The 19393-nt window shown below is 35.0% G+C and overlaps 1 protein-coding gene across 2 annotated transcripts in view; it reads left to right on the top strand.

The window, feature by feature from the left end:
- The window catches only part of LOC134856794 (transmembrane protein 272-like), a 67191-nt gene that overhangs the window by 14265 nt on the left and 33533 nt on the right, over positions 1 to 19393 (top strand). Inside the window, exon 1 of one of the 2 annotated variants that reach the window (XM_063873071.1) lies at positions 11108 to 11672. The exons of the other annotated variant lie outside the window; for it this stretch is intronic. Within the exon in view, the coding sequence (XP_063729141.1) occupies positions 11535 to 11672 (138 nt within the window). The 5' untranslated portion in view covers positions 11108 to 11534. Of the gene's footprint in view, positions 1 to 11107; positions 11673 to 19393 lie in introns of those variants that run through there. 2 annotated transcript variants of the gene reach the window in all.

Below are 19393 nucleotides of genomic sequence, written 5' to 3'. Positions count from 1 at the left end.
TCTTAAATCTAGTGGCACATTTCGCCCCTCACATATTTCGCCCTGAAAAACTTCGCACATTTCGTCCTCACACGTTTCGCCCCTCTTAAATCTAGTGGCACATTTCGCCCCTCACATATTTCGCCCTGAATAACTTCGCACATTTCGTCCTCACACGTTTCGCCCCTCTTAAATCTACTGGCACATTTTGCCCCTCACATATTTCGCCCTGAATAACTTCGCACATTTCGTCCTCGCACATTTCGTCCTCGCACGTTTCGCCCCTCTTAAATCTAGTGGCACATTTCGCCCCTCACATATTTCGCCCTGAATAACTTCGCACATTTCGTCCTCACACGTTTCGCCCCTCTTAAATCTAGTGGCACATTTTGCCCCTCACATATTTTGCCCTGAATAACTTCGCACATTTCGTCCTCGCACGTTTCGCCCCTTTTAAATCTAGTGGCACATTTCGCCCCTCACATATTTCGCCCTGAATAACTTCGCACATTTCGTTCTCACACGTTTTGCCCCTCTTAAATCTAGTGGCACATTTCGCCCCTCACATATTTCGCCCTGAATAACTTCGCACATTTCGTCCTCACACGTTTCGCCCCTCTTAAATCTAGTGGCACATTTCGCCCCTCACATATTTCGCCCTGAATAACTTCGCACATTTCGTCCTCGCACGTTTCGCCCCTCTTAAATCTAGTGGCACATTTCGCCCCTCACATATTTCGCCCTGAATAACTTCGCACATTTCGTCCACACACGTTTCGCCCATCTTAAATCTAGTGGCACATTTCGCCCCTCACATATTTCGCCCTGAATAATTTCGCACATTTCGTCCTCGCACGTTTCGCCCCTTTTAAATCTAGTGGCACATATCGCCCCTCACATATTTCGCCCTGAATAACTTCGCACATTTCGTCCTCACAGGTTTCGCCCCTCTTAAATCTAGTGGCACATTTCGCCCCTCACATATTTCGCCCTGAATAACTTCGCACATTTCGTCCTCGCACGTTTCGCCCCTCTTAAATCTAGTGGCACATTTCCCCCTCACATATTTCGCCCTGAATAACTTCGCACATTTCGTCCTCACACGTTTCGCCCATCTTAAATCTAGTGGCACATTTCGCCCCTCACATATTTCGCCCTGAATAACTTCGCATATTTCGTCCTCGCACGTTTCGCCCCTTTTAAATCTAGTGGCACATTTCGCCCCTCACATATTTCGCCCTGAATAACTTCGCACATTTCGTCCTCACACGTTTCGCCCCTCTTAAATCTAGTGGCACATTTCGCCCCTCACATATTTCGCCCTGAATAACTTCGCACATTTCGTCCTCACACGTTTCGCCCCTCTTAAATCTAGTGGCACATTTCGCCCCTCACATATTTCGCCCTGAATAACTTCGCACATTTCGTCCTCACACGTTTCGCCCCTCTTAAATCTAGTGGCACATTTTGCCCCTCACATATTTCGCCCTGAATAACTTCGCACATTTCGTCCTCGCACGTTTCGCCCCTCTTAAAACTAGTGGCACATTTCGCCCCTCACATATTTCGCCCTGAATAACTTCGCATATTTAGTCCTCGCACGTTTCGCCCCTTTTAAATCTAGTGGCACATTTCGCCCCTCACATATTTCGCCCTGAATAACTTCGCACATTTCGTCCTCACACGTTTCGCCCCTCTTAAATCTAGTGGCACATTTCGCCCCTCACATATTTCGCCCTGAAAAACTTCGCACATTTCGTCCTCGCACATTTCGTCCTCGCACGTTTCGCCCCTCTTAAAACTAGTGGCACATTTCGCCCCTCACATATTTCGCCCTGAATAACTTCGCATATTTCGTCCTCGCACGTTTCGCCCCTTTTAAATCTAGTGGCACATTTCGCCCCTCACATATTTCGCCCTGAATAACTTCGCACATTTCGTCCTCACACGTTTCGCCCCTCTTAAATCTAGTGGCACATTTCGCCCCTCACATATTTCGCCCTGAAAAACTTCGCACATTTCGTCCTCACACGTTTCGCCCCTCTTAAATCTAGTGGCACATTTCGCCCCTCACATATTTCGCCCTGAATAACTTCGCACATTTCGTCCTCACACGTTTCGCCCATCTTAAATCTAGTGGCACATTTCGCCCCTCACATATTTCGCCCTGAATAACTTCGCACATTTCGTCCTCGCACGTTTCGCCCCTTTTAAATCTAGTGGCACATTTCGCCCCTCACATATTTCGCCCTGAATAACTTCGCACATTTCGTCCTCACACGTTTCGCCCCTCTTAAATCTAGTGGCACATTTCGCCCCTCACATATTTCGCCCTGAATAACTTCGCACATTTCGTCCTCACACGTTTCGGCCCTCTTAAATCTAGTGGCACATTTTGCCCCTCACATATTTCGCCCTGAATAACTTCGCACATTTCGTCCTCGCACATTTCGTCCTCGCACGTTTCGCCCCTCTTAAATCTAGTGGCACATTTCGCCCCTCACATATTTCGCCCTGAATAACTTCGCACATTTCGTCCTCGCACGTTTCGCCCCTTTTAAATCTAGTGGCACATTTCGCCCCTCACATATTTCGCCCTGAATAACTTCGCAAATTTCGTCCTCACACGTTTCGCCACTCTTAAATCTAGTGGCACATTTTGCCCCTCACATATTTCGCCCTGAATAACTTCGCACATTTCGTCCTCGCACATTTCGTCCTCGCACGTTTCGCCCCTCTTAAATCTAGTGGCACATTTCGCCCCTCACATATTTCGCCCTGAATAACTTCGGACATTTCGTCCCCACACGTTTCGTCCATCTTAAATCTAGTGGCACATTTCGCCCCTCACATATTTCGCCCTGAATAACTTCGCACATTTCGTCCTCGCACGTTTCGCCCCTAACTTATACACAGTTGATTAACCGCCGCTTTCTTAATGTCTATTTTAGGGGCAAAATGTGCCAGTAATTTATGAGGGGGCGAAATGTGCGAGGGGCGAAATGTGCGTGGGGCGAAACGTGGGACATTTCTTCAGAAGTTTGACGATTTAATCCGAGATACACTCCAAACAATTTTGAACGTGAGTTTAGACGAAAACACCTGGCAGCAACTTACCTTCTCGGTGAAGTTAGCAGGAATGGGCATCAGCAGTGTAACTGATTTTGCAGCACCCGCATGCTTGTTGTCTGTCCGCAAGTCTCGTGCATTTGTAGAATCAATAATTGCCAGAACAAAAAGTGCGAGACGCAGTGGACCGCTGGTGGACATCAGTTGATGATACGGCGGCCCCTGATCAGGACAATTAGAAACATCAGAAGAAGTGGTCATACCCAGTTGCTGAGAAAAAGTTACACAACCTCACGCAAACGTCCAGCAGAGTAGACCTCGTTCGTCTCAATGCTGAGGTTCTGGTGACTGGATCAACACTTTAGAACCAACGTGAACAAACGAAAAAAAAACATGTAAAAACAAAAATTACCCGCACCAGATTTCCATGAAAAATAATCGATTTCGTTGTCATTTTATACTACATAACAGTCAGCCTTCCTTTGATATCCACCAAATAATTGCCACCCCTATAAATAGAGCGTTGTAATTAAAATTCGAATTTTGCTGCATAATTATTTTGTCGAAAATTCGACAAGTTATAATGTCTTTAACAATTGTTCACCGTTCTTGAAGGGGGTGAGGCAAATGTTAAGTTGATTATTTTTATAATAAATCTCTATAAAAGTCTAAACTAAAGGATGTTAATCAAAATTAAACTGTTTTTAAAAGCAATAAAATTCATTTTAAATCTATTAATTGTATTTTTATTATAATTCAATAACCTCAAAACTGGACAGTATAGTTTTCGCAAAAGACATGTTGGAATTCTAAAGTAAAAGTTACCTTTTCTACCCATTATTTACCTTCTCTCATTTACGTCCCTTCTGCATTTCTTTTTCTCTCTGAGTTTTTTTTCGAAAGGTATTTTGAAAAAGTAAAAAAAAACGCCGAGAAATTTAACCGTTCCGCGCTACAAGTTTGCAACACGTTCATTCAGAACATAATCAATCCGAATTTATCCTATTGGATTTCAACTGGAGTACAAAAAATAGACTTTTATGAAAACCCTAAAATCCTTTTCAAGTTCTAAAATTATCGGAATAATCCATTCTAATGGAATTTTTTGGCTATGCAATCATTTGTAATCTAATGTTTCTCATATAACTCCAGTGAAAAAGTAACCAATTAAACCTTCATTTTATAGCCTGGCTCTTCAAGAATCTAAAATAATTGATTATAATTGATTCAAAAAAAATTTTAACGCTACGAATTCTTAGAGGGTTTAAATCCCTCCCTTTCAGAGCAATTATATTGGATCTTTTTGTTTTTTAACTTAGTCTTGGAATTAATCAAATCAAATGTGTTCAAGTTAAGTTTTCTAAAGTGAAAATTACTCTGGTGTGCTAATTCTTATCTTTTTCCTATTTTTTTCTTCGTAATGTTTTTACTTTCCCGCATCCAGTTTCAAGTGTTAATAATCTATTATAATATGATTTTAGTACCTGCTCTACAAAAATTGATAGAAAATTTGATTTTAATTAATTAATAATCGATCATTATTTCTCTGTTTGAATTCAAATATAATAAATTATAATACATCATAATCGATTATAATCGATTATTTTTATCCGAATTTCTAATTTATTTGTTTTGCAGAAAAATCCATTATAATCGACTATAATTGTTTATAATCTCTTTTGTTGTCCATTTTGTCTTCGACTTTACACCTGAAATTCTTTTGTTTTATGCTTTTCGTAGGACGTTGGATTATGTGAAAAATGGGAAAAAATGTTTTAAAATGAATTCAAATTTTTAACGTTTTTTTCCCTTCTTCGTGATTATAGTTGTTTCATGATGCACATTTTAAGTTTTTTGACCACCAAAATATCAGCACACTGCTTTAGTTTCATTATTTACATAAAAAAACTATATTTCACATACCGCGGGATTCTTTCAACTAATATGAAGGGATCTCTATGAAACTTTTGTTTCGTGGTAAGGTTTGTGTTCAGGTGAACCAAAGAGTGACATGACATCTCACATTTTGAGACTTTTGACAAAAAAAGGTTTATAATCGATTATAACAGAATATAATTGATTATAAGAGATTATAAGAGATTATAGGAGATTTTCGGAAAAATTATAATCAATTATAATTAATTATACGTTATTATAATGTCACGAAAAATGTTATCATTGTAATGGATTATAAATCGTTTAAGTTCTCAACTTGGCGCTTATAATTCATTATAGTTTTGATAAAAAATACAATTATAATTGTAAAATAATTGATTATTTTTCTTTTTTACTGAGTGCGGGTTCTTCAATATGTTTTGTAAATATCGTTTTTGGGGCTCTGATTTTATCTTCCTTTTGCTTGCGCCCTTCTGCGTATTTGAACCATGACCCCCACACTTTCGAAATTGGTAGTAGCAACAACGCAGTCGTCCTCGTGCGCAAAATAAAACCAAGGACCAAAAAAACTGTTGCATTCTATCGTTCTAGTCAACTTGATTCTTGGTTGGTAGCTGCTGGAAAGTATCAGACATCACTTTGGGTTTTTTCTTGGTCATCTTTAAACGGTAAACGTTTGTGTTTCTTATAAGATTGTCAACACAAACAAACCCAAAGGGTGATCCGCTCAAATCAATGCCTGTCTGAAAAACTTTATAGAATTAAATGAATCGAGTAGTCGGGGTGAATCGAGTTGTGCGCATTTGTCACGAAATATGCTCTTTTTTCCCATATGTCTCGTTTATTTTTCTTTTGGTCTCATTGTTAAATTCATTTTTGCTGGTTGGAGCTAAAGAGTGGTTACTTCCTTGAACTCAATTCCTCATTAATCCCTGTCTACCCTGGTAAGTTTTCCAGTTTTGGGTTTCTGTTGCCATTGCGTAGCGTTAATGTTCGTCGACACTTTTGGCACAGCAAGAGTTCAATCAGTGATCAACCCAGGCTAATATGTTAGTCCTACCTGTTGAGTGTTGGGTGGTCTGTGGTTTCAGACGAATTTTATCAGAAGCCAGCGTGTGTGAATGCATAGCCGCAATAAAGGTGGGTTTCAGTTCCAGAGTTTTAATGGTTTATTGAATGGATGAGCTACTTTGTGCTGCCAACTGAGAAAGTAGCATGTGTTCCCGAGTTAACATAGTTCGAAAATAGATAGAAGAAGCCATAAACCAGCAAGGAGCCATGTTAGCACATGAAGTTAAATATGACTAAGTGACAGGTGTGGTGAAAGTAACACCCGGGTCGAAGTTGTTTTTTTTTATGATCAGACAGACGGTCTTGACCAAAATTGAATATTTTCAGAACGATGTGACCAAAATTTGATATTTTTAGATTTTGCAGACAGAGTCAATGTGTACGCGGCCGGCGCGACCAGGGGACGGTTGACCGCTACCGGCGCGACCAAAAGAAAAGTAACCGCGACCGGCGCGATCGAAAAAATTAACCGCGAACGGCGCGACCGAAGGAAGCTTAACGGCAATAGGGGAAAACCTTTGGAGAAAAATGTTTCGACTGAGTTTGACGCAGGTAAAACAATCAACTGAGGAATTTTTTTCTTGGACCATATCGCGTTCAATTTTTAATTTTTCAACCACGCAGCGACTAATTTTTCGACCATGCCGCGACTAATTTTCGATCATTTCGCGAATTATTCTTCGCTTATGTGGCTAGATATTTTCTCCGATTGTAACAACTTGATCCAACTAAAGTACAAGTTCCAACATATCAGAGCGAAAAAGATTTTGGGCTAGCATGGTAGGTTTGGACGCTGTAGACCGGAGTTCGAATCCCCTAAAGGCAACTATTTGAACTTTCTGCGGCGACTAATTTTTTGACCATGCCGCGACTAATTTTTTGACCATTGCGACTGAGATACAGTAATTCCAGAATTCATCCGCAACTAAAACCCTGTCCAGACTATGGATTTTTGGTCGCAAATTAACATCGGCGCGACCAACAAAGTCAAAAAATAAGTCACTGAAGTGACCCGGGCAGCAGTAGCACTCCAAATGGACTTTGCTTGCCTTGACTGACTCATTTTGATTACTGAACCGAATTAACTGGGAACGTTTTTGTCGTGGAAAATTTAGGAATTCCGCAGGCTTTAAGAAAAAGTTTGAGCTTTATGAGGAATGGAGCTATGATTAATTTGAGAACAAAAATCATTGCCACTAAAAAGTTTATCCATTTCAGTTTCCGTATTTTTTTTGGTGGTTGATTGTCCTAAATCTGTGTGGATAATATTCAGGTTCAGATAAACACTCAAGCCTGATGAGCTGCAGCAGCAGTAGAGCTTTCATCAAGAGATAGAAAACGTATCGTGTGAGCTAGATATGAACAGTTTAAATTGTAGCCGACCTGCTTCACAGTTGAAATTTTTAAATAGTATAATATTGTACTTCATAGTCGTGTTTTGATTGAATGAACGAAAATAGCCATCCAAAAAATGCTGTATACTTCTTGTATAGTTTTGGGCTCATTCACGGAGCTCTTCGGCAAAGCGCAAATATGACTATAGGAACAAAATTTTTGAAATTTGATTTTGTTAAGGCAGACAAAAAAATCTTTTGCAAGCTGTAGGTACAATTTGAATTCCGTTGGATTTAGAGGTAGGGAAACTTCGTGGTGGCCTTTGAAAGGTGAAACTAATCTGAGTTTTCATAGAAGCGCTATAGATCTCCTCTGAAAATTTAAGGACCCTTTCGGACTCTCTGCGAAGAAGTAGGGATACTCAGTTGTAACCCATTTGTAGATACTTTCACTTCTCATCGCATGGGTCCTGTTAAATTTCATAAAAACCTCATCAGAGAAGATGAAATTATTAGTAGTTCCTACGGGAGCGCAGAAAATTTTACCGGATTTTTGTGAACCTTCTGAAGAATGAAGTATTTTCATCAGAACCCACACGAATCCCATTGATAAAGTGTGTATCATAAGAGTATTGCCAATGGGAATTCCTATTGGGAACTTTTGGTATATCCCTGGAAATATTTATCGCGATGTAGGAAAACTTTGGATATTTGGGAAAACTTTTCTGAGACATGGGTATTTTTTGGGTTTTTGTCGGGACATATGGAAATCATTTTCAAACAGTACAGAATACTTGGGTTTCTCTGGTTTTTTTTTTATCTCTGAGAATCTCAAATATCTCCGAGGATGCAAAAAATTTGGCTGGATATCCATCTATAATTACTGAATAATTGCAAAAAAAAACATTTGCAAAAGGCACTCCAACAAGTTGTTGAACAATATCATGATGGTCATCAAGGAAGAAAAATGTGTATCTATCAAAAAAACTAAATTGTAAAAAAAATGCGCAATTTGGGTTCAGAAGAAAATGTGGAAAAATTGATGCAATATTTTTTTATCCATTATAGGAATTTTTCATCAGTGGTGCTCTCATTCAATTGGTTAAAAGTCGATCATATTCGATACTTACTGTCAATCTCAATAAACTTCAAATATAATCGAATATGATCAACTAAAAAGGGGTTAGAATCCCAAAGTTTTTATAACGCTAAAACCCATTTTAAATCGGTTATAATCGCTTATAATGGAATTTTTTAGAGGTTTTTGATGTATTTGCAACTTACTTTCACTGTTATCTCATTTCCTGATCATTGCAGTTGCTACGTTTTATGTTTCATGATTTTTACTTTTCCACATAATATTTTAAACTTTGAAATTTTCCCATTTTTCAATTTCAAGAGTATTGCCAATTGGATTTCTTATTGGGAATTCTCGGTGTATCCATGGAAAAACTTTTTGCGATTTAGGGATTTTTTGGATATCTGTAAAAACGTTTCTGAGATGGGTGGATATTTTGAGTTTTCGTCGGGACGTATGGAAATCCTTTTCAAACAGCAGAGAACACTTGGGTATCTCTAGGAAACCGTCTTGGAACAATTATTTTTTTGGGTATCTCTGAGATTCTCGAATATCTCCAAGGATGTAAAATTTGACTGGACATCCATCTATAATTACTTCATAATTGCTAAAAAAAGAAATCGGAAAAGATGCCAAAAAAGGCACTCCAACAAGTTATTGAACCATGTCTAGATTGTCTTCAAGGAAGAAAAATGTTTATCTATCCATAAAGCAAATTGTAACACGTGCGCATTTTGGGTTCAGACGTAAATTTGGAACAATTTTTGGCAGAAAACAATCAATTTTAATGGATTTCTGCGTAGAAAAAAAACCATTTTCCTGAAATTTTGTTGAAAAAAATTGATTATAATGAATAAAAAAAGAGTTATTATGGATTATTTTGTAATTAAAAACAATTAAAAATGGATTTAAGTTCCAAAACTGTCATCTCTAATTGATTAGATTGTCCGACAGTTTTGTCACCAAAAATCCATTATAATTGATTATTATCAATGAAACTCCACAGCGGGCATCGCTCAATTGAACTTCAATGCACTTTCGTAAAATGAAACCAGTCTATCACTCAATTAGCCAAATTTGGTTTACTAAATGAATTTTTACTACGTCTTATTTTTTATTGTTCCGACTTTCGATACGAAAGTAACGGAATATTTGTGCTCGGGGTGGGTTTTTTTTCTGCAGACAAATTTTGACTTTTTAACTAGCCATTTTTGACGGAATTTTTGAATATCATTCGAAAGGTATTGTTGTCCTGAGCTCAAACTTGAAAAGATATTTCACCTGTGATCTTTTTTCGTAAAGTTATTGGGGTTTAAAAATTGTCATTTTGGCCAATTTGGGACAATTAACGCGCGATATATTTCGCGCTATTAACGCGTAAGCGGAGAGTTAATCCGTCTTGGAAATCGTTCCAAATTGGTTTAACGAAGCTTATTTGCCATAGTTGATTTGTTACAAGTAGCAAAATCTATCCTTTTGTACTTAATATGGCATGTGGGGGGATGATTTTTATTTAGAAAAAATTCAAATTAAAAAAAAAAATTTCATTTTGTTTTATTACTTTTAATTTTTTAATGTAATTACTGCTCCATAAACCTTAATAGGCAGTCGGAACATCCAGGGCTTCGCCCTCATACGAGCAGTCTTGTTGGTTTTTGACACTAATTGACACTAATTGCTTGATCTTTAAGCAGTTGATGATAATTACGGACAAAACGAAAACGGTGTTTTTTTTAAGAAAAAAGAGTCAGAAAAAAACATAACAATAGAACTTATCCATTTTTTTTCAAATTTTAATCGGAGCAGAAATATTTGAATGAAATGAAAGATTTGAAAAAAAATATTTGTAATTCTGGTTATGCAAAGCTTCGATGTGAAAACAGACATTTTGGATCTATTGGAACTTTACCAAAACGATCCGCGTTTTTAAAAAGAAAAACATTAAAATTGACCAATTGTTGTATTATGGTTGGGAAAATTTTATAACTATAACTATTTCAAAGCACTTTTGATTTTCGGTAGTTTGGAATACATAGTTATTTGATATCCGAGGTAACATGTTTCACCGAAATAAACAAACATTTGTTGCGAGCTTGTGACATAATTCAAAAACAATGCATTTTTTCTCAATTGAAACTCCTACACACGTAGTAGGTGATCACACAATATTGAGTTCACAACAAAACACACTCCATCAGCTTACAAAATTATTCAAGACAACATGAAAACTCATTGTTAATTTAATATTTTGTTATTTGGCCACTATTAAGCTACTGTTGATGTTTTTAAGAAACCAGGACATGTCATACTATTTTAGTTGATTCACGTGAAGGCATCTCAGTGAGCCATAGAGGCTAGAAAAAGGAGTAGGAGTAAATAAAATATCACATTAGAGTAAAAAGAGTAAATAGAGATACTACATGGCAAACGTGGCAAATCTTCATTTCAAACACATTCGGCAATGAAAAAACGCAACGGTCTCATTTTCATTTCCATTCCGTTGTACTAAAATTTTCCTCAGCCGAAGAAGCTCAAACGCAATTTTTTTCAACTACCATTAAAAAACGAAGTTGAATTGGATGTTTTCCTTTTATTGCGATAGTAGTTTTGGTTTAATGTCAGATCATAAGAGTATCGTGGTGTTGAACTTTATATAGTTGTTTTTTTTTTGCCAATAAGTTCTAAACTTCATGTACTATTTTACGCTATAGTGTTTTTAGTCCTTTTTAAATATGTGCCAGATGCCAAATTTGTTTCATATTGAATAATACTGACTTGTTGAGTCATTAGATATTGGAAAAGAAAAATTAATAGATAGAAATTTTAATCATTCCTTTTAAAAAATTTAAACTTCGAACCTAAAGCTTTGTTTCAATATATTTTTTATTCCTTTGTTTCATTCTTGTTTTTATTTCATTCATTTGAGTATCAAAACACAAATTTTACAAAATACTGGAATTCATTGCAACAAAACTTGGAAAAGAAACAAAATATTAGAGTCCACTTCCCTGTTATCCCCCGTCACACCCTGAAAAGTGTTCCTTTTCCTGTCCCTTTTCTTATATCATTCAATCCTTAGCTAAGAAGCAATCCTTAGGGCCCTAGATATGAGTAGTGTTCATCAAGAGGCTGAGAGTAGAAGGAAGAGAGCAAGCAATGTCTCTCTAACTGAGTCTGTGGGGTCCATCCACTCGAACCAGACAGTGAGCAGAACTTCCTCGGGGGGAACACTCATTTATGACATCGTTAGTAAACCAAAGATACACAACAATCAATAAATCTGAACAAATTGCGACAACTGAGAGAAAAATATATTTTCATCACAGTTACTGAGAAGTTAAATTATGTGTGAGTTGTTTCAGAAATTGATTTTGTTGAACCATCGAAACGTATGTCAAAAAACTTTATTACAGTTCTGACATCTCTCGGGCTTAGGTTGATTACAGAAAATAGTCTTGCAAATGACGCACCGAGATTGTAATCCACGCATCTAACAAAATTTCGAAGAAGAGAATTTTGTGAGAAGCCTTTTGAGGAGCATTTTTCAGCATTTTATCAAACTCTACGTATTGAGGACTCGTAAAACAGCTAATATAAGATTCGCCTTTGGTTTTCCGTATCTAAAAAACTTATAAGCTGTGTTTCGAAATTTTGCTCGACCCAAATCTTTCTCTTACAATTTTTTTCTTTGAAAATTGTATACTAAGCCTTTTTTTCATAGACACTATGTATGAAATTGCATGATAGACATTTTTTATTATATGAACGCCAACCCGGGTTTTGGGTATATCAAAATTAACGCCAAAATTATAATACTATGCCTTAAAAAATTATATCAAAGTTTTTGCGCTATATATTAAAAATTAGGTGAAATTGTCATGTTACTGCTTGAAAGTTCATTGATTGAATGAGATTTCAAATGTCAATTTGCTGCATGGGTTGTTGTTTTTCAGTGTCGGTCTGATAGCAAATCTAAAAGGTGAACTAAATTTTAGACACAAAAAACTGCCATTTGCAAACTTCAAAAAAACAAGACTGCTCGTATCAGGGCGAAGCCCTGAAAGTTCCGACTGCCTTTTAACGTTTATGGAGCAACAGATTTTATGGAGCAACAGTAATAACAGAAACAACATAGAAAAATAAAAAAAAACAAGACTGCTCGTATCAGGGCAAAGCCCTGATTGTTCCGACTGCCTTTTAAGGTTAATGGCAAATAAGCTTCGTTCAACCAATTTGGAACGATTTCTAAGACGGATTAAATCTCCGCTTGTGTTAAAAGCGCGAATTATATCGCGCGTTATTTTTCCCAAATTGGTCAAAATGGCAATCTTTAAACCCTCATAACTTTACGAAAAATTATCACCGGTGAAATATCTTTTCAAATTTAAGCTCAGGACAACAATAGCTTTCGAATGATATAAGAAAACTCCGTCAAAAATGGCTAGTTAAAAAGTCGAAATTTGTCTGAAGAAAAAAAACTTACCCCGAGCACAAATATTCCCTTACTTTCGTATCGAAAGTCGGAACAAAAACTAGCGGTACAATTTCAAAGCATGGAAGGAAAGCCAGGAAATTTTAAAAATAAATATGTAAAACTTAGGAAAACTAGTAGGTTTTCAAATTTGAGAGAGGTATGGACTATAGTATAGAAACTTTTACATGCGTCTGAATCATCCCGTAAAACAATTGCTGTTGGAGTAGGAACTACTCAATGAATGAGGGTGAAATACAGAAACATAGCCTTGTTCTCGTGAAAACCCCTTCTTGAAGGAACAAACCGAGAACTTCCAATTTTTGTGCATCTAGATTACACTATCACACAAAATTACAAACTAATTTGCTAAAATTTTTTAAAAAGGATAAAAGGCTGTCCTTTTCTGGACAAGGTTAACCAACAACTTGCTTTCTTGCTTTTTGAAATTTCCACTGTTTTTTCCCACCATTTTTGTTTTGCTAAAGAAGTGCCGCTGAGCTTTTTGCTGGTACGTTTGGAAATTTAAATTGAATCTCACAGCAATTAGGCAACTTCACATAAAAAAATTTTTTTAAGTTGATAAACTTTTCAAGCATAACGTAGTTCTTTTCACTAGACAGGAACGATCAGACAGGATACTCAAACTCTAAAATTGAAGATTGTTCAACGAACTGTCAGGGACATGGTTTGATATAGTAGCAAAATTGAACAAGACTGCTGTATGAGCGCAAAGCCCTGAATGTTCCGACTGCCTTATATGGTCTATGAAGCAGTAATAACTTGAAAAAACTTAAAAAACTTAGTAAAAAAAATAAACAAATTGAAATTTATTTTTAATTTGAGATTTTTTGTGAAAATTATCCCCCCACACACCATATAAAGTACAAAGTGATAAATTTCGCTTCTAGTAACGAATATATTATGGCAAATAAGCTTCCTTCAACCAATTTGGAACAATTTCTAAGACGGATTAAATCTCCGCTTAGAAGATGGCTAGTTTAAAATTCGAAATTTGTCTGAAGAAAAAAAACCCACCCCGAGCACAAATATTCCGTTACTTTCGTATCGAAAGTCGGAACAAAAACGTTGTAGATGGGGGGAATTGAGGTCCCCATTTTAAACATATGTGATAGATTTCCAGAACTCTAAGCTACGTATTAATTTTGGATATAGAGTCTACCTACAATTTCTTAGGATAGGCGATAAAAAATGTTAGGTTTCAGTGTGCACCATGATAGAAAAACGGTATTAGAAACGGTATTTTAGTGCTTCTTGTGTAATCTCTAATTTGTTGCAAATAAAACTCGGGCGCTTTATCTATTTGTTAGCTATCAGTGATTTTTTGCTTATGTATAATGAAGGATGGTAAGATTTTTTTTGGATTCAAGGTACTCAAAACGCAGTAAAATCGGATCTAATCTGAGAAAAAATTTTCTTTTATTTTGTATCATAACTCTTAAAAGAAATGCTCAAATTAGCTAAAACTATGCAGAAGCGTAGCTGAAAATTCTGATGATTCAACAAAATCCTCAGAATAACCAATTTAACGGAGTCATTTTTTAAATTAGACTCCGTTTTTGACCAAAAGTTTTTTTTTCACCTTTCATAGATATACTTATCTGTTTTTTTTTCTGTTCCAGACTATATCAGATTAGTTATTAATATCAGTTTTTACGCTAACTTTGTAATTATTGTTTGTGAAATTTAAAAAAAATGCCATGATTAGATTGTGCCCCTGTATTTTGTCAAAGCAATCTCTGAAATAGATAACTAGACATGATTGTTGTAACCCTTAATTTTTTTCGAAGCAAGTTTTTAGAGCAGAACCACTCATATTATTATACTGATATGTTCGAAGCCTGATAAAAACATCAAAAAAATAGTTCCATCTGTTTTATGCAGTTATCAAAAAGTTTCTGAAACTGCTGGAAAAAAGTAGAAAAAATCAAAATTTTCGATCCTTAAGCCTCCATGGACAACTCTCCTCCACCAAAACATCTGGATGAAAAACACTCCTTTTCTTGAACCTAACCATAGCTGCTAATTTGAGACGATTATAAAATGATGACTCAGCAAAACAATTCAGTTAGTCAAATGTTTGATACTTTTACACAGTTTTAGTACATGCATGTCCACGTATAAGTTTACTTGTTCATTTTTTTTGAAATTTAGTATGCTATAGTCTCCGTAAGTTTGCTATCATTACAGTCATTGCTGTTTTTAAAACAATTTGGAACAACAAATTGTTATTGCTATCATGCTGTTGTTGCTATCATTGCTTTATCCAACAACCTTATTCTTTGAACAAAAGCACAAGTAAAGCTTTCAAATGAAACCTATCGGCTAGTTTTTAGTATAGCTTTTGTTGCTTCGGCAAAATGTTCTAGAATAGTATATTGTTTTTTGGGTACAATTTTATGTAAAAATAAATAATTTTGCTAGTTTTTCTATAGATTCCGTTACGATACTGTAATAGTTTTGAGGTTTACTTTCCCGTGGAGCGTGTCAATCTTTTTTGACAGCTAATCCGCGCTGTTTTTGATTAATTCTTACAACATATTGTGACAAGAAGAGTGAACAGGAGTTGGTTGTTTCTTCCTGACACAAATTTCACTACTCGCTACTGTATTTATGAAAATACTATTAGAACAAACATTTGAAAACTCATCGAATTTTAAAATTTTTAAACTCTTTCTGACGTGCGTATTTTTGATCACACTCAAGACATGCAACTCTTCCGTTTCTCCCCAGGTACAACAACTCAATTTAATTGGAGCAAAGAAATAACTTAACTTAGTTTACGAACTAGGATATTCAAAAACAATCTAAAAAAAATTGTGGATTGTGGAAGATTTACCCTTGCTTTGAAATCCTCCAAAAATTGAGTGAATTTTTAAAAACTGTATAAATGGCCGGAACAATTGAGATCATAAAAAAAATCGAATTTTCTCATTTTTTGTAGATGCAAAAATCAACCAATCAGAATCGTGAAAACTATATTGCTGCTAAGCTAAATATCAGTATCAGCTTTTTTTTGTAGTATAATTTTTCATAACAGGCAGTTTTTAAAGCGAGGGTGTTTGATCAAAAGATTTTCTAATAATTCGAGATTTTGTATCAAATTTAAACAAAAAACAATAATCAAAATTTAGTTTTTTGTCGCCATTTTTAAAGTTTTTTCTGAAGAGTATTATTTTCTATTTGATCATTCAATCAGAGACAAGTTTCGTAACATGAAGTGTTTCAAAGATTTTGCAAAGTTTTACTGCTTTGAAATCTTCCCTCCAGCTTTTCTCCACAAAGACCAATTACTACGATGCTCATCAACGTCATGTCACCAAACCGATCTCAATTTCTTTTTGTAAAGTTTTAGCACCAAAATCTATTGAATGTACATTTTATAAAAGAAAACTGTTTTCGACAGAAGCTTTTTTAAACTAAAACACATTGTTCGAAATACTTTGAAGAACACCAGCTTTAATGAAACAAATTTCTTTTGAAAAAGATTTGTGAAAAAATTGATATGTATCTCCTTTCATTTTTTTGTGATTAACCAATTAAAAATAATTTTACTTGTCGATTATTTTAGTGATTGACTCCCTTTTCAGTATTCTAAGTAACCAATCAAAATCGCAAAACATCTAAAATGTTTTGCATAAAAAACTGGAAATTGACCAAAAAAATCTCAAAATATTTTCAGCAGTGTACAGTTTTCCATCAGCTCACCAAATTTGATCAAGTTTTCATGAAAATTTTTTTTTTCAAATCAAACTTTTTTGGAATGAACTAGTCAGACTTGAGAGTTAATTGGATTTTTTGTCAAAATTTGTTTTTTAAAATCTCATGTTTTAGCTCTTAATAGAGTTTTCCGTGTGGAACATTTCTTTTAAACAAAAAAACTACAATTTACAAAAAAATCCACTAAACTTATTGATTGAAAGAATGCTCAAAAAGCATAAAATCTCTTGGAAATAATGACCGTTTTTTGATTTCCTTCCCAAAAAGAGCATCTACATAAAAAACTTTTCCAATAAAAAATTCTATCTACTCGAGAATTAGGCTCAGCTTTTTTAGAAATCCAAAACTTCAAAATTTGAATCTCAAATTATGAAATTTTTTTGATTGCCTTATTGATGTTCATAGTTTTGTATATAGTGTTTGTGTACACTCTGTTTTGAAACAGTTAGTTTTTAATTAATGTTTTTTTTCTAGTTTTGTAGACAAACTCTGTTGAAAGATGCGTTGTCAGATCTGGTTTTACAGATGACAAGCAGTGATCTAATGTTAACCCATTGTCTGAATTGGGATCCAATATGGGGAGAAGTCTAAAGTTTTCAGCATCGTGAGTAACAAAGAGTTCTATTTGCCGAGGTTCCTTCTTCTACCTCTTAACCAAAACAGACTTGGTGCTGCTTCCCCTTCGTGCATATTCCTTTGTTTTGAAAACTTGGAAGCAACATTCAAAGTTTTTTCCTTGTACGATCGGTCAAACCACGCAAATCTCCCTTCTTCTGTAAGATTTTCAGTTACCTGACTATAGTTCAGTAAAATATCTTTACAAGAGAAATTTTAAAAAAAGAAAACGAATGTGAGCGTTGTAAAACTTGAAATAAATAGAATGACTCATTTTGAATAACATTTATGGAACAGTTACCAATTATGGAAGTTTTTGTATGAAATTTTCAAAGTTGCTAACTTTATTGGTGTTACTACGACAAATGTCTATAATTATTAGCAAAAATCCTTCTTTCGAATGGCAGCTGCAATCTGTTAGGCTTTTCTCAGCTTGATTTAGATTTTGATGACGAGTTTTTTTGAAAATATTATCATAAAGCAAGGTTTTTTCGTGCTTACTCATGACGTGGTCTGTTTATTGGGTAATTTTAAGTTCTAGTTAGCTTCAATAAGAAGATCTTCTAGCCAATTTTTTCAGAGAGTAGACAATTATCCTTGCAGTTATCAAGAAAAAGATTTTACAATTTGTCTCAAATACAAGAAAAGTCTCCAATCAAGTAAAGTTGCATCAAAGAGAGAACATTTTTTGGGAAAAAAAAGAGTAAAAAACGCCAAAACTTGAAGAGAAACGACTCTCTGAAATAAAAACCATGAAAAAATATTCGAGTTTTAGTCCAAAATTTGCATCCATTTGAACTCTGGGGATTTTGAGAAAGAACTCGAAAGTTTAACTTCATGCAACAAATGGACATAGTTCTGTAAATAGTAAAAAAAATGTATTTTGTGATCAAACAAACTACAAATTTCAAGGTTTAAGTTGAAGTATCGAAATCATTTTTGAAAAAAAAACAAAGAATTTATTTGAGACTGTGAAGAGACAAAATAACTTTTAATTGAAAAAAACTTGAATTAATTCTTGTTTTCGTTTTCTTCCTCATGTGACCCAGGTTTTCTTCTCACCAAAGATTTTCTTTCTTCTCAATGGTCTCAACAGTTTTTGTTTTCTTTGCAAACCACATAGGGGAATTCTTAGTGGACGGAAGTCTTGATTCGAATACTTGTGTTTTATGTCAAATCTAACTGTTTAAACTAGAATATTCATTTCGATTCAATAATAGTTTTAAGCAAACAGAAATTTTTTCCGAAAAAAATCTCTTTTTTGATACGCAGGAAAGTCTTTTTCTTTTCTCGAAGAGTTTTTATACAAAGCCAGTTTTTTTAGTTCTGTTATTCTTTTTAGACCTACTGTAGAGTTTTGTAGGCTTAGACGTACTCTAAAATGTCCCGAAATTGAAGACTTCCAGAAAAAAACTCACAAAAGCCTGGAATAATTTAGAGTAAAGCAATGAAAAACAAAATTAAATTCACTTGAAAGAAAAGTTTGTCAACGTTGATGTCAACTAATCAGAATTGAGCTTTGTCATATGAAATTCTTAATGCTTTTGACCTCAAAATTTGACCGAAACGACCATTGCTTCCTGTGAAATTTTCGAATCTTTTGGTTTTCACAATTGAAGTATCCACTGCTCTGATTTTTCAATACTTTGAAATCTAAAAATAGGTTATGTTTATGAAAATTGTAAATCGATAATTGAATTTAAATTTTCTCAAATTATTGGGAAAACGCACATCCAGCCTATACAATTGGTACCATAAAGATGAGGACGAGTGAGACAGGAAATTTTCTTTTTTAATACTTAATCCATACTCAATACAAACTTTGGATTCATATCAAAATTTCTTTGTTATAAGATTATTACCAGTTGAAAACAATGTTGCTGCCAGACTAATCATCATTATCAGCTTTTTTTGGTCTTTTTGGCAGATACAAAAGGAAATTATTAAAGCGAGCATAATTGTTCAAACTGTTTTTCTTAATTGAAAGTTTGTATCAATTTAATTTTCAAAACATTAATCAAAGCGATGTTGTTTGTCGTCATTTTTCGTTTTATGAGCCCCTCCATAAGTGTATTAGTTTTGCTCGAGAATTAAATCAAATTATTCAGGCTTCAGATTTGACTAGATGTTTTGTCAAAC

Source organism: Symsagittifera roscoffensis, chromosome 1 (genome assembly GCF_963678635.1).
Source record: "Symsagittifera roscoffensis chromosome 1, txSymRosc1.1, whole genome shotgun sequence".
In the NCBI taxonomy this organism is placed as follows: domain Eukaryota; kingdom Metazoa; phylum Xenacoelomorpha; order Acoela; family Convolutidae; genus Symsagittifera; species Symsagittifera roscoffensis.
The sequence above is the reverse complement of the archived record's forward strand: the minus strand, read 5'-3'. Positions and strand labels throughout refer to the sequence as shown.